Source organism: Electrophorus electricus, chromosome 16 (assembly GCF_041902795.1).
Source record: "Electrophorus electricus isolate QZ-2024a chromosome 16, ASM4190279v1, whole genome shotgun sequence".
Taxonomy (NCBI): Eukaryota; Metazoa; Chordata; class Actinopteri; order Gymnotiformes; family Gymnotidae; genus Electrophorus; species Electrophorus electricus.
Window position 1 is genome coordinate 4732501 of NC_137512.1, and position 22500 is coordinate 4755000.

The window sequence follows — 22500 nt, forward strand, 5'->3', positions numbered from 1 at the left end:
ATGCACATTTTGACCAATGCATAGGTTTGGAGCAGTAGAGGAAGGCTACATACCAATGGGTCTATGGTGTCTGGAGGTGTGGTTGGCACCGTCTGCCTGCTCTCGGGGGCGGGAAACGTCTGCTCTCTTCTCGCCGGGCCCCGCTGACCTCTGGCCGTCTGGCTCTGCGCTATAGATCGCTGTGTCATTGTCCTGCTTATCTCGAAGTACAACAGCGCCGAGAAGACGTTGGAGCGGCTGCGTGTGTCCCCCCGATTACGGCCCACACGGCAGGCTTGTGTGTGCGATGTTACTGATGGGTTACTTCAAAAGCGGAGGGAAGCGTGCGCTTAGACTTCACTGCTGAGATACTCGTCTCTTCACGTTGGGTTTCTGCATGTAAGAATTACTGTATGGGTGAGCACATAGGGTGCCATGTACAGGCCATACACAGAAAGAGCATGCTTGCATTTGGCTATGAGTGAGTGTGTGTGTGTGTGTGTGTGTGTGTGTGTGTGTGTGTGTGTGTGTGTGTGTGTCTGGTCATGATGGATTCTGGAAACACTGATGTCATCACTGGTAGGAAAGAGTGCACTCTGAACCCATATGGCCTCACCATGTAAATGGATGGAGTGGTCTCGCCTGAGCTGCTCTGCACGCCAAAGAGCTTTGTATTCACAAACAGGAAATGTAAGAATGTCACATTAGTAAAAATGTCAGGCAGACCCAGCTTTTAACAGTACAGCAGAACTGTGTGGCTCAATCTTGGTGTGGCTAGTTTAAAAACAGAAAAGTGTGTCTCAACTCAGTCCTTTGACCTCGGCAGTGGAAATCTGCCCTTAAAGTAAAACGCCTGCAGTCACGTCAGTTATAGCCGTGTGTCATGGAAATACATTGGGACAAAGTTAGGTCCCATTACATATCACTTATGTGCTGAGTTGCATCTTACTGTGATAAACAGTCACTGGCAAGGAGTCAGGTGTTAAAGATAAATCAGGGGAAAAAAAAAAAAAAAGATTTTTAGAGTAGTTCCTATTACTTAAACTGGGAAAGGAAAATAGTTACTGTGAATAAACCCAATTATTTCACAAGCACAGGCAAAATGGCTAGAAGGACAATGAGTTGGAAAGAAACACACTGCCTGCTCTGTACTTCTGATCAGTCGGATTACTTGGAATGTTTTAGCTACATTCCCTGTTGCTGAACTTTGAAATCATTGTACTTTCTTTTATAGTTTACTTCAGCCACTAAACCTGCTCCCTTCTCGGTTAGAAAGAGGCTTGAGAAATGCTGGCATTCAGATCTGTGACAAAGACCTGCGGTTTGAAGGTTTGTTGTTAAAAGCACGTTCCGTGAGCGCAATGCTTGGGCATTAAATAGGTTAACTAGAGACAACTGAGGATGTCAGCGTAGAATGTGAACAGAACTACTCCACAGAGAGGCATATTAGAGTAGAGTAAAATTAAACAGAATAGAATTTATTCGTCATGAAATTCATCTTTGGTTTCACCATGAAAAGGTATAAACACAGTCAGTGACATATGTTGTCTAGACCCCTCACAAAAACTACACTTGAATTAGCCCTTTAGGACTTTTTAATGTGCCAGGTGAACTCTGTAGCTCCACCCAGAGGGCAGAACCTCAAACTCAGAATGCAGGGGATGTTTTGGGCCACTAACAATACTATTGGCTTTCTTAACTACCATACAGAAGTGTTAACAACAAAGATAATCTCTATAATGCCGTTATACACATTTTCCAGAGTCTAACTTCAAACCTCTCCAGCTTTCTATGGAAATGCAGTCATTCCTAAGGAAATTCCTAAACAAATATAGTCTCTGGCTAGCTTTCTTGCATGTACAATAAATACTGTGTAAAACTAAACTGCTGATCCATGTATTTTCTTAAAGCTCCATAGACTGATCACACAGTGTGAGGGGTAGGAATGGATATAAATTATTTAAATCAGTTCTTTTTTTACATGAGGTAGGTAAAAAGGTCGAAAGATCACCATCAAAATCTCGATGCTAGTTTCTAAAAAACTTTTCTGATTAAGCAGAGTGCAAGTCCGGCACAGATTGATTTTTGTGATTTCTCCTTGACTCTGTCCACCGTGATTATAGTGGATCCCTCACTGTGCAGAGAAGGTTACTGCCTCATAAATCCTCATAATATTTCAGTTGCAATCTTACGCCCTCCAGTTTAATGTTAAGGGAGCTCACATCTTATAAGGTGCTACACGAGGTCGTTTGCTTTCCTGTCTCCTTAGCCGATCTCTATTTCCTCCTCCTTCGCACCGACGAGTGGAAAAGCACATCGGCATTCTGGACGACATAGTGAGTGATGCAGACAGGGTCGTTTTTGTTGGCCGCATGGTTTGGCTTGATTTAACCCTTAGTGAGCTGTTTTTCCTGTAATCTGTGTGTCCTTTCATAGAGAGCTCATAATGGGCTCAATGAAAGCTCATGATTGACTCATAATGGTCTCACGCCACCTCTGCCCACAGCGTGGTTTGTATGAAAAGTATGAAACGATCATGAGGTTTGCATGTTTGACAGTTCCAGAGTGTGCCTGCGTCCAAGCCAGTATGTATTAAATGGTCCATTCAATCAAAGTCACCAATTATATCTAAGGTAGTTTCACTGCATTTAAATGTCTATTGTTGATATATAAGGGCCCTATATAGAGATTAAGCATGTTGCAACAAACAAAGATATGGATGTGTTATCACTGTACCGGAAGGGTTTTCTTGGGGGGAGGTGGTCACAGTGAATCAACTTCCTGGAATTTCTCACATGGTTTGGGGCGAGGGGAACTCAGAATTCTGTGCGGTCATGTTTGGTCTCGCAGACAACAATAGTCCCATTTAATTAGTGACAGTAGGAACACGGCCAACGTTTATTTCACTTTATTTCTTCATTTCTGAATAGAATAGTCACAGGCATGAGACCTGACTTCATATGGTCTATGCATTTAATAAATACGCTTTTTGAAGGACAGAAACTGCATAAGCCTGTAAGGATGCTTGTATCTGTGTATGGATTGTTAATTAACTAACCTAATTAATACCGTCCTAAACAAATTCTATCTCAGCATAATACACGTCACAGCATGCATGATTCTGTGCATGCCAAACTCATGCCAAATCTTATTTTGTTTACCACACTCAGAAAATTCTCAAAACGACATGCATTTGTTGTCTTCATTTACATTTGATGGTTACGTAGGCTATACAAGCAGCATTCTCTTGTAACAATGGTTTACTCTGAACAGCTACATGGAAAGATTGAACAGTTTACGTTACTGAACAACATTCAGACTACCTTCATGTGCACATTTACGTCTGCCCAGGAAAGTGTCATGAAAAAAAACATGAAAGCTTTTTCAAGTTACCCACTCAGTCACACAAACCAGAAAACAAAAGTAGAACATAACCCTGCTGAAGTGGTTGCTTAAGCTCAGTGTAAGCTCTCTAGTTAGTCTAACACTGCATTTAGCTGATGCGTCATTCTCTATGAGCGTCGCGTATTGAATCATAAGTACATTTGAAATATTCTAAGTTTAAGGACTGGATTTATTCTTCTGCGTTTTTATCCCTCACTAAGCCCCTTATTACGTCCCAGATGCATGTCTCCTGCTCTACTGGACACTCACGCCCTCCTGTTAATGACTTCGCGCCGCTTCTTCTGACAGATCTGTGACTCTGTTCGACATGGTCACCAGGGTGACCTTTGACCTCGACGTGCCTGAAGAGTAGGACATCTCTTTCCCAGAGAAGGACCGGGAGGTTGAAGAGAGGCAGCGCAGCACTGCACAGGCCTTCTCTCTGAAGTCTTCAGACACATAGTAGAAGATGAAGGGATCCAGGCAGCTGTTGAAGGTGCCTAGTGCCAGGCTGATCACGTAGGGCACATAGAGGTTACGAGTATCTTTACTATCACCCCATCGCGAGCTGAACTCCAGGTAGTGCAGCAGAAGAAGCACGTTGCTGGGCAACAGGCACACCACAAAGACCACCACGACAAGTACGGTGACCTTCACGGCGTGGCAGTAGCGGCTGCCGGCGGCCACCAGGGTGCGCAAGACTGCCCCATAGCAGAAGAGCACCAGGAGTAGTGGCAGCAGGAAACAGACGAAGAAGAGCGTGGCAAAGTAGGGCAGGAAGTAGGTCTCCTGCTCGTGCTTGGGAAGTGCGTCATGGCAGGTGGTGATGGACGGCTGTTTCAGTGGATATGTCTGGCGCGAAGCCAAAAGGGGCGCCATGGCAGCCACCACCACCATCCACACAACCAGGCTGAGTCCCAGCGCCGTCCGCCGCCCGCGGAGGGTCTTCGATCCGAACGGGTGCACCAGCGCCATGTAGCGGTCGATGGAGATGAGGGCCAGGCAGACCACGGAGCCATACATGTTCCCGTAGAAGAGGGCGACCACGAGCCGGCAGAAGGGCTCCCCGAATGTCCAGTTGTTGCCCCGGAAATGGTAAACGATGCGGAAAGGGAGCACAAGGAGGAGCATGAGGTCGCAGCAGGTGAGGTTGAGCAGGAGGATGGTGGAGGGAAGCTTCTTGGTGCGGAAGAGCAGCACCCACAGTGCCAGCAGGTTGGCGGGGAAGCCCAACACCAGGGCGGTCAGGTAGAGCGCTGGAGCCAGCAGCGTGGTGGAGCGGGCCTGGATCTGCTCCCTCTGCTTCTCGGGCAGATTGTAGCTACAGCCAGAGACATTGACATGGAAGGCGCGCGGAAGGGCTGGCACACAAGTGAGAGAGAGAGAGAGTGAGAGAGAGAGAGAGTGAGAGAGAGAGAGAGTGAGAGAGAGAGAGTGAGAGAGAGAGAGTGAGAGAGAGAGTGAGAGAGAGAGAGAGGCAGGGGAATTAAGTCTAAAATTCATTTAACCAGAAATACAACTGTGGAACACTAGGACTAACACTATGATTGTTTTTAAGAAATGATTATTTGTAAGAAATACAAATAAATTCCATAAAGCTTTTATTCCATTTAACAAAATTTGCATATTCAGGTGGGTATTCAGGTGAGTTACATAGTTTAAATTAACTCTGGTCTTGGCTGTTATGACAGGCTTAAGTCCACAAAGCCAGGAAATGATGACGATGATAAGATCTCATTCAGTAACCAGCACAGCTATTTTTACATCTTGACACATTATCTCAACATCTCAACAAGAAAATGAAAGAAAACTCCAAGTAACCTCCCCTGAATGTTGTTATACTCAGAGGTCTCAGTCGCAAGTCCATAAGCCATTAAAGAGAACTGTGAGCACTGGCAACCTTTCTAATTGCATTATTATCTCACTGCATCGCTCAGACTATAGATAGAGTGGTCCTCTAGTACAAGAGAGATTTTGTCAATTTGAAAGTGGACATGCATTGTCACTGATGGTTTAAAATTTGCTTCAGTTGCTCTGAATGCAAATTCCAACCCCTCTGACACAAATGCGGGGCTGCGTTTGTCTCTTGTGGGCCGTGTTGGATAGATAAGTCACCAGGTAAGCAATTGCTCTGTAGTTTTCCCGTTCATCGGTCTGCTAGCCAGCACCTCTTCCTTCTAATTTGCCCACCCTTTATTGTCGGACGCAGAGCAGCAGTAGCATCTCTGAATGTGTGCATGTGTAGGTAATGTTTTTCCCTTTTTTCTTTTTCCCCTTCCATTTCGCAGTGACACGCCTCAACATTCCTGCACATTTCCTGACACGCTATTTCATGTGACTGTGCCCCCGGCGGGTCGTCGGCTCGCAGCTCCAAGGTAATAGCCCTCATCTGACCGCGGCCTGGTGACTCCATGGCCGTCCTGTTTATATAAACTGTTTGCATTCCTTCCTCCAAAGTAAGGTAGCAACCCACTGGCCACACTGGAGTAGCCTTGGTGCTGCATTAAAGCATTTCATATCTGAAATGTTTTAGATGTTTTAGTGAAACATCACTAAAACACTTCACTAATGTTTTAGTGAACGCAAAAATGCACGACTCAATCCCTGTCATAGCAGAACGAAGACCGAGAAAAAAAATAACGACTTACCAAAAGTGCTGTTGGAACATTCCTTCTCAGTGGCTGGAAACGAAATGGCAGGAAGAGAGAGAAGGACAAAAAGACCGGGAGAAATGAAAGAAACAGACATGCCACTGATGGAAAAGAGCTTTGGCTCCATCAAAAAAAACAAAACACACACGCACTTTTGGAAATAAAATCCTAACAGAAGCAATTTGAGGAAAACATAAATTCCAGTCAGCCCTTTTCCGTGAAGATTGTTTCCCAGAAGTGTCGTGAGTATTGTTTCCCAGAAGACTGATTTGTAGACTGCGTTCTCTGAGGTCTTTTCTGTGATGAGAGTCCACTTAGTTCTCTGTTTTACTCAGGGAGTGGTGTGTATGGATGTTCGTGTGGCTGCGTGTGTGTGTGAGTGCATGTGCTTCTGCATATGCTGTGTCTTCTCTACCCAGCTGTGTGTGTGTGTGTGTGTGTGTGTGTGTGTGTGTGTGTGTGTGTGTGTGTGTGTGTGTGTGTGTGTGTGTGTGTGTATTCACTTATGGTTCATACAATTAGAGCACCAATTAATCTCTGGTGCTTGGAGTCACTGTTTCTGACCCTGATTCAAAATCTTGTTTAAAACGCACACTTAAAGGCACCCACACCCAGGGCTTGAAATATAGACTTGAATAGGGATTGAACTATAGATTTAAGTAGGGTCTAAACTATAGATTTGTGTAGGGGCTGAACTATAGATTTGTGTAGGAATTGAACTATAGGTTTGTGTAGGCACTGAACTATAGGCTTGAATAGCCTCTGGCTATGTTGACTTCTGATGGTGTCAAGTATTACCGTGTAATGTAATTAAAGAAGCCAGTATCATATGTTAAGGGGGAGCACTCAATTTTATTGGTGTGTTTGTTTAGCTGACATTCATTCTGCAAACCATTTCTGTCTGGATACACAGAAGATTTAATTTCCAAGCAATCAAACAAGCACTATTTTTTCAAGCATGAATTTTCTCAAAATTTCCTAAGAGAAGTAGCATTTGTTGTAACTGTTTGTCTGGCCCCTGGTTAATTCAGAAGTGGTCTGTTTTTTAGAAGCTGTATGAGCAGTTCCTTTGTTGTGTGAGTCACAGAGCAAGTGGAAATGGTATATTAATTGCGGATATACTCCCCCACCCCCAGCCAGGTCTGTTTCCTCTCTCCATTCTACTACTTTGACAAGATTTATATGAAGTAGAGCCTTTGTCTGTTCTTTCGCAGATGTTTTCCAGACATACTGGATATGTCACAGGATACAAAGGCATTGAAAAATACATATAAAGCAATTAAAAAAAACCCACTTTACCATATATATACAGCTCCGGAAAAAAATAAGAGACCACTACAAAATGATCAGTTTCTCTAGTTTTACACTTGATGAGTATGTGTTTGACCAGACTGAGCAGTTTTGTTTTATTCTATAACCTACTGACAACATTTCTTCCAATTTCAAGATAAAAATATTGTATTTTAGAGCATGATTTTTTTCTTAATGAAAATGACTAATGGTCAAAATAACAAAACAGTTACAGAAATTTCAGACCACAAATAATGCAAAGAAAACAATCCCATATTCATTTATAAACAACACAGTACTAATATTTCAACTTAGACTGAGTCAAGAAATCAATATTTGGTGGAATAACCCTGATTTTTAATCACAGCTTTCATGTGTCTTTCACATTACTGTTGGGTAACTTTACGTCACTTCTGGCACAGAAATTCCTGGAGCTCGGCTTTGTTTGATGGCTTGTGATGGTTTTTGACCTCTGCCAGCCTGTAGCTGTTGCTGTCCCAGGTGTTTGCTGTTTGACCTTGTTCTTATGAACCGTAGTTTTTGAAATTTTCAAGATGGAAGCAACTTGACGCTCACTTTATCCCTCTGCCAGTAAAGCTACAATTGAACCCTTCTTTTCCTCAATAAGAACCTTTCTTTTCAACTCTTTTGGCATGGTCTGTGGCTGTATTTTTACTTTTTGGGTAGTCCTAGTACTGCTTTTCTCATCCAGCTGGTCCTATAACAAGAAAATAGTGATGACAGTAGCAGTGGTTTTTATGTTGCATGTTAGAATATGATTTTAAGGTGATCACCTGTACAGCATCTCATTAAGTAGAATGACGTGTGTCTGTGAAGGATTTCACCAAACACTTGAATGGAATGGCTGATGTACATGTGGAGATGCTGATTTAAGAAAACATTGGGAGTGGTCTCTTATTTTTGGAATTGGAGTGGTCTCTTATTTTATTGGAGTGGTCTCTTATTTTTTTCCGGACCAGTATATATATATATATGTATATATGTATATATATATATATATATATGTATATATATATGTGTATATATATATATATATATATATATGTATATAGTTGTGTGTATATATATATATATACATATATATATATATATATATATATATATACACACACAACTATATATATATATACACACAACTATATATATATATATATATACACACAACTATATATATATATATATATATATATATATATATATATATATATATATATATATATATATATATATATATATATATATATATATATATAGTTGTGTGTATGTGTGTAATACAAGGTGAAATTCGTTTTTGTTTTGTTTTTTGCAGGGGGGTGGAAATTGTTTTGTTTAAATTGCTTGATATTCCTATATAACACATCTCTTGTTCTTTGTGCGCATTTTCCTGTTCTGTTTCCCTCTCAGTGACTCTCGGTGGGTAACTGCGCTGCTCTGCGCTCCTCGCTTACCACCAGTGACGGTGAACACTTCGCATGTCTAGTCCATAAGGCTTTCAGATCCTACCAGTCATTTAGCGACAGGCGGCAATAGATGGCCACTAGATGGCGCCCTTCTCCCTCTTTCTGCAAATTCTAGATGGACAGACAGATGGATAAATAGCGCTCTGCAGTTCTTCTTTTGGGACCGTCGTCCAGCCCAGCTGTTCCCCTCCAGCACACACACACACCTGGCTCTTCTTGCATTCTGCCCATGAGGTCCTGCGGTTCTTCTACTGTCTCACTGTGTCCCCTGCATGTTAAAGCACGACGGTGCTAGCTGATCAGTTCCACGTCTTTGTTTCTGCTAAACAAAGAGCACATATCAAATAAAGGAAATTTGTTAAATCAGTTAATAGTGAGCTAAGATATCAATAGGTTACAGTGCGATCCAGGCGCAGCGTGAACAGTAAATGCGCAGGTGCGACTGCACATGTACATGCATGGATAACTCTAAATGTTCTCCGCTCTCTGGCTCTCTGTATGTGCAATTCTTTATACAGAGAGAGAGAGAGAGAGAGAGAGAGAGAGAGAGAGAGAGAGAGAGAGAGAGAGAGGTTGCGCGCGCGCGCGCGTGAGTAAAAAAAAAAACAACGGGCAGGATGATGCGCACGCGCCGCCCGTCGGAGGGCCAGTCCCTCCGGTATGTCGCGCGTGCAGCTACGCGAGCCGCGCTCGCCTGCTCCAGCAGCGTGTCGCGGGATCGCGCTTGCGCACGGCCTCGTCTAGCCCGGAGGAGGAAGAGCAGAGCAGAGCGGAGACCCTCCTGTGTGTGCTCGGTGGACGCCAGAAGCAGGGGAAGAGGAAAAACAACTGCGAGCAGGTAAGATATGAAGCGCAAGGCCGTTTAAAAAAAAATTACGGTCACGGGAAGGGAGGGACTCGCGGTTACAGGAGCCGTTTGGACCGTCGGCCGCACGCGCGGACAACGACGGCAGCGTGCGATCCGGTGCGTCGGTGTCTTGTTTTTCCAGCTATTGATGGAGGAAAAGCAAAAATATTTCCACTTGTAGAAAAGGCAAGAAGACAGTCAACGTCCGGTGATTAAAAACGCGGATAAAATGTCCAGTTAACCCAGTGCCCAATTTAGCATGTAAGAGAATGCATCAGTAGTCCATCAATGGTTTATGCGCGATGGTTTATGTGTCGGTGTCATACCCAGTAAACCCATACCCAGTAAACCCATAGCCAGCTGGCTGCCAGCTGGTCAAATGGCGCACTTATACCGATGTTGTTTTTTGTTTTTTTTGTTTTTTCAGTTTGTGCACACTGCGTTCCTGCGCGCAGGCGGAAAAGGCGTCGCATGGATTCGGATTTGGACATCGCAGCTCGCATCGTGTTTCCATGAGCGCACGTCGCGCCGACGGTACGTGACGGAGCGCCGGGGGAACCCACACCCCTCGTGCTCGGATATTCGTTTGACATTCGGCGACCAGACGTCCCGAAGATGCAGAAGAGGCGCAGCGGCTGCCTCCTCGCCCTCGTCCTCGCGCTCGCTTTGCCCAGGTGCGTCGTGTCCGTGGGCGCAGAAAAGACCGTCGTGAACAAAGAAGAGTACTACAGCGCCACGGTAAACGCAACGGTCCTGGACCACAAGGGGAGCCCCAAGCGAATGATCTCCAAAGATGACGGAAGGTACGGGCAAAATTCCCCCAAAGCGGACGCCAAAGGGATCGTGATAACGCCTTCTGCTGTGAATGGAGGTGAGTTTGGATCGTTAGACTCATCCGCATGCATATTCGTGCCTGCGTTTAACATGAGCTGAAAAGTCAAGTTAACCCTTATCAGCACCTACAGCCCTCGTCAGTAAAACCTCCAGTGTTGGATCAGTCTGTGTGAGGAATGCAGATCTGTTTTATTTCAGATAGCAGTCCAGGATGAAGCTGAATAACATTGTGTGTGTGTGTGTGTGTGTGTGTGTGTGTGTGTGTGTGTGTGTGTGTGAACATGTAGACATTGAATTGAACCAACAGTGCCTCAGTTTTTGCCATGTGCTTTGTTCAGTTTATTCCTCTCAAACTGATTGGATTAAGCTTTATAAATTGTTTATTTATTAATTGTCTAATCCATAAAAACGGTTTGCATCATTCCTAACTTTTTCTATGGAATTCCAGATGCCCAGAGAGGAATGCAATGGCTTGTAATGACATGCTCTACATGTAAGCATATCAACAGCCCCCTGGGGACCAATATGTAAAGGTGACCAGTTGGGTTTTCAGGGACCAACTAGCCTTGCGCAGCACAGGTCACAGATGACATTCAATACTAACCCTGAGTGCTAGAGCCCAGCTTTAGTTTGACTGCATGCGCAGTATATACCAGTGGCTACAGTTAAAAGTAGGTGTTTTGGCCTTACTCAAAATGGTCTTTGCCATGCACATCAGCAGCTGTGCAGGAGTGGTAAACTGCATCGCGTCTACAGAGCCAGTTATTATCTATTAGCTAATAGCCTCAGGTCCAGCATTAAACCAAAGATCTTGGTCCAAACGCACCCACCTGACACCATGTGATATAAAGCGCCAGCTGCACTCGCTTGCCAGCTGTGTTTCGCAATCCCACTTTATTAAGGATTCACTGTTCTTGTTGTTTCTTTGTTCCCTCTGTGTGTGCAGAAGGGATCACCTGTCTATCACTGTGTAGCCACAAAGCACAGGAAGTAACAAACCCAGATTCAGAAAGCAGTAGCCACCCTCGCGGATACTTCTGAACCAGAGCAGGAAGAAACCGGAAGATCTGTGAATGCGGGATAAATGAGTCAAACATAAAAGGAGTTAAATCACGTTTAAAAAATAAGCAAAATGTACAAAAGGTCCTGTTCTGGTTTTTGTGACCTTACGTTAATGGTCCAAATCGTTCCTGTTTTGTTCAGATCCCTAACTGTGACATAAAACGATAATTAAGGACGTTTCCTGTTATTGCACAAAACAGTTAATGAGTGGAAAACTAGCAGACCCTTGTGAAGCTGTAAAGCAGTGTTTCTCCTCAGGGCAGCGAAGTTGCTCCACCCTGTATGGGTTAGTATTTACTATATGTTTAACACACCCGATTCACCCCCTAAAGATCTTTAGAAGTAGTTCACCTGTCAAAGCCTTTGAGTTACTTCAGGCACAATACTGCACAGTTACCCTTGGCAAACTTTGTTTTGAAGTCTCCTGCACTGTGAAGGGACTCATGGAATGTTGTGCACCTAGCTATATGCTTTCTCACTAACCCTTCAGTAATGATTTCCTGTATAGTGTTGACATTTTACCACTTCCTGTGCCAGGTATGTTTTGCAAGTGCAAGCAGTTTCTGAGAGACGCCATGCACTCAGATCTCAGATCAGCTCCAGGGAAAAGGAAAATGGATGTCATTGATTGTCCTCATTTGCACAATGATTGTATGTGCATACAATTATGGCACACCAGGTCTGTGTCCGTGTGGAAGCTCTGACTCTCGCTTCCCAGTTCTGAGGACACACCAGTTGATCTCTGAGTATGTTTAGAGAGAGACAGTGTTGAGTAAGAGTACTAAGTAATGTGGGTCAGGTGATCGTGGTGTCATTGTACTGTGTGTGTGTTGGAGTGTACAACCACATGCATGGTGCTTATGTAATGGTCGTGCTGGAGTGCCCTTTCCTGGCCCGAGTGTCCGTGACCAGGCCGTGTGGACACAACATTCCTGTCTAACACGCGTCGGCTGTGACCACACTGGCATCATCCCACACCGAACGCCTGTGCTCGGAAGAATGCAACTGTCACTGCGTAAAAGGGCTCTCTGTGTTGAGTGTGTGTGTATGTGTGTTTGTATGTGTGTGTGTGGACTGGTTGTCACCAGCTCTTGTTGATCCTTAGCAGAAACATGGGTGCGATCCAAATGTCATGAATATTATTGAGAGGCCTCCACTTAACCTCTCATGACTTCCTTTGTGTGTTTGCGTGTGTGTATGTGTGTGTGTGTGTGTGTGTGTGTGTGTGTCAGTGTCTGTGTGCTACTCAGTCCATTCATCTTTTGCTGAAATATTAACCAAAAGTTTCTCCATAATAAGATGTTATTTATAATTTGGCTGATTCACTTCTTCTTGCGCCTCCAGGATGTCCTGAATGGCCTCGAGGGAGGCAGAGCCTCTATAATTGGTGTTAGGATGCCTGAGATCAGCTTGCAGGACGCTGCCGGCTCACTCTCGCTCCGGCTCAGTGTGTCATGATTCGTATTCAGATTACAAGGTGCTGCAAATCAGCCAGAAATCTGAATCTGAGCATTCAGAGCAATCGATGCCAAGTCTTCTACCATTTGAGAAAAAAAGACAAAAATATTATGTTCAAAAATACTATGTTCATGATTGAACATAGGTTGTATTACAAAACCATCAAACACAATTTCATCTCTTCTTAACCTAAAAGAGCAGAAAATACAAAAAATGTATTTATATATTTATTTGTTTATTTTTTGCCAAAGAATCCACTGGGCCTTTCTCTGGTATTTGAATTGGTTAAAGCAGTTAGTTTTGCAACTCTGTAGTGACTGGTAGTTTAGCTAAATTCAGTAGTATAAATTCATTATTTGTGCCAGCCCCGCACTGGCCCAGTGTGGGATGTGGCCTAGTTAATCCAGCCCCTCACTGGCCCAGTGTGGGATGTGGCCTAGTTAATCCAGCCCCGCACTGGCCCAGTGTGGGATGTGGCCTAGTTAATCCAGCCCCTCACTGGCCCATTGTGGGATGTGGCCTAGTTAATCCAGCCCCACACTGGCCCAGTGTGGGATGTGGCCTAGTTAATCCAGCCCCGCACTGGCCCAGTGTGGGATGTGGCCTAGTTAATCCAGCCCCTCACTGGTAAATGAACCAAGACCATTTTTGTTGTTTTAGCTCTGAACCTTTGACCGGCGTTTTAAAAAATACATCAATAAACTGCAGGATCAACGAAACTCAGGCAAAGCCGCTACGTTTAATACTTGATGCAGATGCTTAACAATCAATGAGTTTGTGGAGTCTGTAGCGCACACAGCTCTCCAGACACTCAGTATCGTCCCTCACTGGTGCTCTGCCAGGCCTGCAGTGCTGCCTGCTTAAGCTCTGAGGACATTCAGTCAGTACGCATTCAAGCGAAATGCATGCTAAGATCAAACAAACGGTTCGGCTAATCAAGAACATTCTACTTTTTACTCTGAAAAGGCCTTAAATAGAAACTATGTTTTGGGGCATTTACTATTAGAGGAATTTGATCTGAGCATTTGTTTTTGTACAATTATTATTATTATTATTATTATTACATTGACATAATGCTTTTCTTGAACTCAGTGCTTTACAAACAGATATCAGCCTTTTACAATCACACACACCGATGAGAAGTGGCTGCCAATTTGTGCATGGCATACTCTCTGTCGGACACCACGGTCTCCTGGGGAACTAACACTGGGTGCAGGGGAGGGGAGGAGGTTGAGCCCAGCACAGAGCTCCAACCATCACTGGACACACACACACACACACACACACACACGCAGGTCACATTCATACAGGACAATTTAGAGTATCCAATCAACCTAACCGGCATGTTTTTGGACTGTGGCAGGGAACCAGGGACCCCAGAGGAAACCCATGCCAACACAGGGAGAACGTGGAAACTCCACCCAGATAGGGACTCGAACCCAAGACCCTAGTGCTGAGAGGCATTATCAATAAAGTGTAATAGTGGCAATATCAATTAAGTGCAATAGTGGCATTATCAATAAAGTGCATGGTCCACTGGCATCTGTGCATACCCCTGCCATCTGTGGGCACCTTTGCTACCTTGGTTCACACTATGCTTTACGTTCTGTACCCCTGACACTGTGGTTCATGGATGCGCTGGCATGCCTTAGACCATGAGCAGTTCTATAATCCTCCACGTTTCCATCACTCATACATGTTTCAGTTCATCTTGTCAGTCTGAAAGACTTCATCCTGAACCTGTGAAGCTTTATAACCAACTTCTCAGCAAACTGTAAGCTAGTCTTTCTGTTTTTGAGCCTTACGACTGGTTGGCATTTTGAGATAAGCCCTCTCGTGTCATTCAGCTGTATTTATGTTCTTATGGCTCGCTTTGACATATTTGTGCGGAGGTTCTTTGTCCGTTCATCTGTTGATCAGAAATGCTCTTCTTGTTATTGCCTGGCTTTCCGGTGTGTTCTTGCCTCTAAATGATGTTGCAAACACTTGATTTTGGTGTTTGTTTTTTTTAATATCTCCTTTCACTTTGTTACTAATTGTTTAATTGTCAATGTCACATTTCTTTGGTCATGTGACAAAGATCCAGCAACAACAGACTTCAGGTACAAATACCATATCTAGAATTTGTGATCTCTTCTGTAATGGCACACACCCAAGCAGTCAATTGTCTTGTTTTTTTTTTTTTCCCTCCGAAATGGGAGTCTGCGTTTCGAAAGAGATGTGATTTCTACACAGTCTACCTACACCCAATACTAACATGCACAACCGTGAATTAAAGCCCACATACTGAAGTTTAGTTTCATAGTAAAGCATTATTTAAAACACAGTGTGCTAGGGACCAAACGCGGTACTTTGTGAGCAAGTGAAGCTTAACTCACCATATAGTCTATACATATATTACATATTATGAGGAATGCCACACAAGCTTTCCTTATGTGGTTATATTACAGTATCATATGATGTTACATCTTAGTGTCTCATATATATGTAATCATATCACATCAAACATATCAGATAGATAGATAGATAGATAGATAGATAGATAGATAGATAGATAGATAGATAGATAGATAGATAGATAGATAGATAGATAGATAGATAGAGAGCTTGCTAGCCATAGCAATTCCATACTTCACAAATTAATGTAAAGCATCAATATCCGGTTTTCACTACAGAAATCATTTGGAATATAGATTTGGATTGCTTATTAATTACTCAGAGGGTCTAATTTTTCTGAAATGATCTGGTCTCAGATTTTAAGTGTGAATGTAAGCCTGATATTGGAGAACTACATGGTTCTGACAGTACTGGAGAAGTGTACGGTTCTAACAGTACTGGAGAACTGTGCAGTTCTGACAGTACTGGAGAACTACGTGGTTCTGACAGTACTGGAGAAGTAAGTGATTCTGTTTTCCTCTTGGTCTGCACTTTTACAGACTCAGACAGAAGGCATGAAATAGGCCACAAGGTAATCGCCCAGGACAAGAAAGTGGTTGATTGGTGTGGTTTGTTTGTTAGCTTTCAGGGCAGCGTGCTACTAGCATATAGAGCATAAACAAAGGTACATGTTGTTGTCTGCATGTAGTGGTTTGTGAGATTCTGACGTGTGTGTGTGTGTGTGTGTGTGTGTGTGTGTGTGTGTGTGTGTGTGTGTGAAGAGAGAATGACAGACTCAAATTGCAAGTTTTCCAGAGAGACAGAGGTTCTTCATCAGCTGTGCAAGCAAAATACTTCTGTGCGTAGCTGATGAACGACCTCTGTCTGAAATGCCCTGTTTCTCTAGAAATCTTGTGCACTTTACTGTTGGCTTCTTTTATTACACTACACTGCAGTGATTTCACAGAATGTTGTGCAGGAAGTGTTACATATTCTTTTAAATTTAAAACATTTGGCAGATGCCTGGGAAGTGCTTTGTAGTCTCTATCAACACATCCTCACGCCAGCACAGATAGATTAGTGTCAAGAGAACTAACTGCCTAAAGCGCTGGCTAAAACACGAGAGAAGGCAGCGTTTTTGTTAAGTGCATGTTTAAGTGGTCAGTGACTCAGTGAATAGCTGAGTCGTCCGTCTTTGTTCCGAGGTAGCCGTTCTTTATTTATGCACGGCTCTGTATGACAGAGAAGGAGGCAGTGCCTCAGGCTGCTCCTGGTTTCACTCTGGAGTACATGTGCGAGAGCACAATGGCCTCCGCAGGTTTCAGACGCGGCGAAGGACGTCTCGGATAAAGCAAATGAGTCAGCGTGACTTGTTTTTTGCTGTTCTGAATATACATTTTCTCCACAGCCCTCCAGTTTCTTTGTCATCTGGTGTCCATTCCTCTTTTCTTTTTTGTTTACAGTCAAGAGAGAGGAAGAGGACAGAGAGGGAAAAACAAACAGAGAGAGAGAGAGAGAGAGAGAGAGAGAGAGAGAGAGAGAGAGAGAGAGAGAGAGAGAGAGGACAACTCTGATTCACTACTGTTCTTCATTCATCTCCTTCCGTCTTTCCACCAGCTGCCACTCACCAGGCTGCTGGCAGTGAAGCAGACCATGCTTAGCTAATGGGCATCCAGACAGAAAACCATCTGCCAATAGGAATGCAGAAAAATTACTCCACATCCAATAGAGGGACAGCTCGGTGAATTCCCTGCGGCAGAAGTGAAGCTGCAAGCCAATCGGGTTTCGGCAGGGCAGAAGTGTGTCTGAAGTGGGACGTGGGGTTGTTGAAGGAGAGTGTCCCTTGGTATCTGGCTTCTAAAGTGATCCCAAATGCTGGCTAATGTCTGCGGCATGCAGAGTGAGGGGTAATTAGCGTCACCCCAGGCCATGCAAGGCCTGCAAACAGCAGGACAGCAGCTGAGGGCAGAGTGCTTACCCGGCGAAGCAAATGCATGTTCTCAGTGCTCTCTGCGCCTGTTCAGGCAGCATGTCCGAGTCGCCCCTACCTTGTGAGCTGTGTTTAGATAGTGACGAAGGCAGAAGAATTTTTGGCTCTCCTGATGTTTCTTTGAGCTTTTTATTATGTGTAGTGGCAAATAAAAAATACTGAGAGAGAGAGAAAGAGAGAGAGAGAAAGAGAGAGAGAGAGAGAGAGAGAGAGAGAGAAGCTCTTGACCAGTAATAAGTGCACTCTGTGGAGTTTAGCTAAGATTTGACTTATGCAAGGTCATTGCAGAATTCCCCACGCGCTCTCGTGGTAAAGTGGAGCCCGGACACGTCAAGTGCTGCGAGCGTTCCTGATGATGGATGGAATGGCAGGATTGGGAGAGTTACGGCATGACACTGGATTTCCCTTTTTCCAGGGAAGAGAGAGCGGGGCTCCTCCACCGGTCACCCCAAATGCGCCACGGCACACTCCGAGGCCCCCGGAGGTCCGCCAGAGGCTCACTTAAAGAGACAGATGAAAGAGGAGAGAGGCATGGCATGACCGAATGTGCCTGTGAGCATGTTTGTGTGTCTCCAAGCGAGGATCCGAGCTGTGGCCATACGTTTCTGATCGATCCAGGGTGGAAGTGTTGGGCTATGATGTGGCCGCATCGACTGCAGTAGCGCTGCAGCCCAGTCGGTCTCCGGTTGCAGTAAGGAGGAGCACGCCTGCACAGGCTAATGGCTGTCCTTACAGAGTCAGGGAGCTCCTGTGGGATGAGCTTAGGCTCATTACGTGCTCGCTCGTTTGAGATGATCAAGGTGTGGAGAGATTGAGTACAGAAGAATTAAGGTAGTGTTGTGTATCTGAGGACCCAATGCAGTTAGTAACGATTTGGTTGATGAGCCACAACAAGGGTGTATTCATCTACGTGTGATAACGACAGCACTGAGCGCTGTTTTTAGACCGACTGAGTCCTGTTTAGAGCCGTTCGCTGTGTATCAGGGATCAATCTCCTCTGGCAGAGCCGTTATCTTAATTTGACTGGTGAGCGTTATTGACAATACATTACCAGATTGCTACAAAATGACCAAAATAATAAGGCAACAGCCTTTGTGTAACATTTGTTTCAGTTCCAGATGAGTGTAGTGCTGGTCGGAGCAGACGGTGCAGGGTGTTACGAGGCTCTTATTCTCAGGAAGGGCCATCGTTGCTCTGCCTTGTACACGGAGGCTCCTGTTTTCGTACAGAGCTCCCGTCTCTTAACCACCACGCTCAGGGTCCAGAATATCAACAAACTTCATATGGAACGAACAGGCCTCCTCGTTTTTAAAAGAGGGGGAAAAAAACTGCTAAAAAGGTGCATGAGTTTCACAGCAAACTGAACAGCAGATGTGAATGAGGGCTTTTTTTTTTCTTTTTTGGTGGAAAGAGAAGGACAGCTGTGCAGGGGGTTATTTGTTCTTTAGTTTTAGTCTGTTCTGAGTCCAGGTGGCCGGGGACGTAGCATTGCAGGGGACGTAGCATTGCCTTTGTAGTTCTGCTGATGATGATTTGCTTTCAGGAGTATGTGTTGACCACAGTTAATACCAGTTATTAAAAGAATAATACTTAGTCTTCTTTTCACGGTTTGTTTGTTTTTAATAAATAAATACAGAGAAGCTTCTGGAAGGCAGATGCCTGAGGCTCATATCTTGTTTGCAGGGGCTGGCTTTGGTTCCTCTGATAACACTGATATCATCTTGTTATTTCCTGTCTTGTTCAGACTTGTCACACACAGTCCCAGTCCTCTAAAGGACAGCGTACTTGTGTGGGTTAAGAACGTGCTGTATCGTTTCTCAGATTACTGCATGGAAACTTGCTCTAGGCCTTTCACTAAGAGACAGGAGCTGTTATTCTCTCTTTTCAAGTCCTCTGTGATTCTTTAGTATAAGCAAACAGTCCATACAAAGTGACTTTTCAGTCTAGTTTTTTTTATTAATACACAATTGTCCCCATAAGTTAAAGGGCTGTAAAACTTCTGTAAGAAATGATAGAATATATAAACTAAAATTCTAATAGTTCCTTTGTCTCCCCTGTTGTTTCCCCTGACTACCAAACCCTTTGTCACTTCATTCAAATCTCTTCAAGGGAATCTCTCACTTGGATATCAGAATTAAATTGTAATTGTTTGCTGATGACTTCTTGTTATATGTGACAGACCCAGTGAGCCATCTTCTCTTGGCTCATTATCAGGTTATAGTTAATTTACCGAAAAGTGAGTGTTATCCAGTTAACTCACTATCATTGTCAATTAATCAGCCAGTTATTCTTTTTAAATTTGCTTGAACTGGGATTAAATATTTGGAGATTCATGAATCTTGTACTTTACCTCCTTTACATAGCAAACTTGGACTTACAGAGAGGGAGGTCTCTTCTTTATCACTGAAAGGTAAAATATATTCCATAGAAATGAATGTTTTGTCCAAATTTTTTTTTTTTTTTTTTTTGGTTTGTTTCAAGCCCTTCCTTTATTTTTTCCAGGAAAGATTTTTTTTAAATCCCCAGACCATCTTAATGCCTCTTTGATATGAGATTGGAAGTTTTCACAAGTAACAAAATCACTCTTACAGAGATTTAGATCGGGCTTGCCCTCCCCAGTTTCTTATTTTATTATTGGTAAGATCATATTGCAAAGCCGCTTTATTGGCTTCAATCTCCAGGATTCTTGCTGTGGTTGGAGACATGTTCCTGTGCTTTCACTGTTTACTTCGTCCATACCACTAAATATTTACTAGCAATCACTTGGTGCTTTTCAGGACCTTTCGTAGTTTCGCTCATTTATCAATCTGTCCATTTTACCTTTCCCTTTTTCTGAATTATACCTGTCTTCCCACTGGACAGCCTTAGGATGACCTTTTGACCCTGGACCTTTCCCAAAAATCACTTATATCTAGAATATTATTTGTGTCTTATGGCTTTGGATGGACATTTAGTAAAACTGAAAGAGCCTAAGAGCACATGTTTGGTTACTGTTTTCACAGGATAAAGCAGTAAACAAAATACATTCAAGTGCTGCTTGTGCAAGCCTTTAGCTGATCCATGTTTTATCCAGAGTTCACTGCTCCCAGTCCCAGCTATCTACATTCTGTCCTAATCTGTCAATGATCACTGTGATAAATGCTCTGCCTCACCATACAATTAAAGTCACATTTGATTTCTACTTAAATTGTAATCTGAATATTTTGAGATAACGATGACGGTCAGGGTTAGTGTGTCCAACTACCAAGAGTTTTGGTCTCTCCACTGGTTTGTCCTCATTAACTGGTCTCCAGGCGGATATTTTGGCTTTTCACTTCTTTATTGGCGAGATGCCATATTTTAGTATTTGCTCTCGCCACCTGTCCCACCGATGTGGGTAAATTGCTACACACAGGAGAGCTTGTGTTTGATACCTCGTTGTTTTGTTGGACAGCTATCACATTGTTTACAAAATGGCTGTCATTGTCCAAGATGATTATTTTGGGTATTCCAAATCTGAATCTAATCTCCCTTGCTAAGCATTTACCCACTATCTGCATCATTGTGGTTGAACGGAAAGGCTTCTATCCATCTAGGGAATTTGTTTACAACCACGAGTCAGTATCTTGTCTCCTTTCTGTCATGTCAATAATGTCCATGTAAATGTGTTCAAGTGGGCCTGACAGGCTTGGAATATGGCCTGTTTGGGACTGAGATGTCTTGTGCATATTGTGCTTTCTGCAAATATTAGAATTAGCAATAAAATGATTGATTATGGATTGCAAATAGGGCATAAACTGTGCTACCACTTTTCCCATCAAGGTACTTTGAAGCAGGCCTGAATGTCATAGGTCAGCCCATTTGCCACTACATAAATCTTTCTTCAGGGCTGGCTGCTTGCTGTATTTCAATCAGTCCTTGGATGTACAAGTCACAGTAAGATGAAAGGGTTACATTTGCACTTATTTAAACAATTTCTAAAAAATCTGCTTCCCACTGTCACCTGTAGATTATGTTCAACCACTGAGTCTGGTCCAGTATTTCTTTCATTAGGTCGTTAAGTGAGTTCAGGCCTAATTCCACTGGGATTTTAGCATTTCATAGTATGTCTCTAGAAATTTCCCTCTGTTCTTATTTCTAGTAGTTTTATTATTTGTTTTGCTCCTTAGTGCATTTTGTCTTCAAACTAATTTACCTCTTAACTTTCCATTCAGACCCTTGCAGTTGTTGTGATCTGTCTCGTTGCCTGTGTAATGTGTAATGGAGTCCTCTTTCTCCTCTGCTTCAGTGGGGTACTTCTCTGGATCTGAATGTTCCCCTACACCTTTCATGGTTGCTTCTCTGTTTCTGCCAGAGTTTGTACTTTCCTCAGAGTCTGGCTTCTTTCTCCGTCTCTTGAATAGTGTTTTGGTATGGGATGTGGTAACTGGAAACTCCATTGTACTTTTGTTTGAAACACTTCAGCTTCTTACCCTGCCCCGGAACATCACATCTACCTTAATCTCTGCTTCATCATTTTGTCCTGGTACTGAATAGCAGCCCGTATGGGCAGATAATGAGGTGGTAGTCACTGATGAGGATTCTTTAGGGGGTTTCAGAGATTCCACCTCTTTCCTTCAACTGTCTTTTCCATGTCTTGGATTTTTCTGTTCTGTTCAGCTTCTCTTTGTCCTTTAGTCTTTCTTCTTTCTTCAGATCTTGTCTTTCTAATACTATAGAATCTTTTCATTTTTTTTTCAGCCTTCCCAGATTCTATGTATTTTGCCTTTATAGGTATTTCAGTAGATGTTGGATCATAAGTGCCATCCACAGGCCACTTGGAAATTTGGTTTTGTTAGTACATCTTCTGCTTTGTTTGATGATGCATTCATCTTCTGAGATGTGGCTATAAAAAACCTCTTCAGCATGGTTTGTCAGTTTATTTTGTTCAGTATATACATCTACATCTGATTACCAAATAAAAGCTTACAAAACATGTCTTCTGTAGTCACACTTGTTTTTCTCTGAGCTCTGTTTCAAAAGCTTATTTTAATCTGTTTTCACAGGAAACAAGTTTGTGTAATCCAGATCTTGCCTGTGAGATTGTGACGAAGTTTGTCTTCATTAGTCAAGTCAGTGTTGTTGTTTGAAAAAGATGTTCAAGATGAAATGGGCAATGGATGGAATCTG

At 43.3% G+C, this 22500-nt stretch overlaps 3 protein-coding genes across 8 annotated transcripts in view; 1 reads left to right on the forward strand and 2 right to left on the reverse strand.

Moving 5' to 3' along the window:
• LOC145651631 (uncharacterized) overlaps window positions 1–194 on the reverse strand; it is a 3963-nt gene extending 3769 nt beyond the window's left edge. The window contains exon 1 of one of the 2 annotated variants that reach the window (XM_081698461.1): window positions 54–194. The gene's annotated coding sequence lies outside the window, so the exon portion shown is untranslated. The remainder of the gene's footprint in view (window positions 1–53) is intronic. The other variant, XM_081698462.1, reaches the window with a different exon arrangement.
• Window positions 195–2872: 2678 nt separating this feature from the next.
• Window positions 2873–6813, reverse strand: si:ch211-132p1.2 (proteinase-activated receptor 4). The gene is made up of 2 exons (XM_027014176.3): window positions 6012–6813; window positions 2873–4724 (listed from the first exon to the last, which is right to left on the reverse strand). Exons 1-2 carry the CDS (start codon window positions 6139–6141, stop codon window positions 3643–3645), a joined length of 1212 nt encoding a protein of 403 aa, XP_026869977.2. The 5' UTR covers window positions 6142–6813; the 3' UTR covers window positions 2873–3642.
• A 2659-nt stretch (window positions 6814–9472) lies between these two features.
• The window catches only part of rnf130 (ring finger protein 130), a 53914-nt gene continuing 40886 nt past the window's right edge, over window positions 9473–22500 (forward strand). For 4 of the 5 annotated variants that reach the window (XM_081698580.1, XM_035531961.2, XM_035531960.2 and 1 more), the window contains exons 1-2: window positions 9475–9623; window positions 10060–10503. In XM_081698580.1, coding sequence (XP_081554706.1) covers window positions 10248–10503 — 256 coding nt within the window. In that variant the 5' untranslated portion in view covers window positions 9475–9623; window positions 10060–10247. Of the gene's footprint in view, window positions 9624–10059; window positions 10504–22500 lie in introns of all 5 variants that reach the window. The other variant, XM_081698582.1, reaches the window with a different exon arrangement.

Bases quoted from the DNA above. Each gene is read 5' to 3' on its own strand.
- si:ch211-132p1.2 (XM_027014176.3), bottom strand. From the start codon at position 6,141: ATGGAGCCAAAGCTCTTTTCCATCAGTGGCATGTCTGTTTCTTTCATT. The intron at 4,725-6,011 runs GTAAGTCGTTAT...CTTGTGTGCCAG, and splicing joins ATGTTCCAACAGCACTTTTG to CCCTTCCGCGCGCCTTCCAT.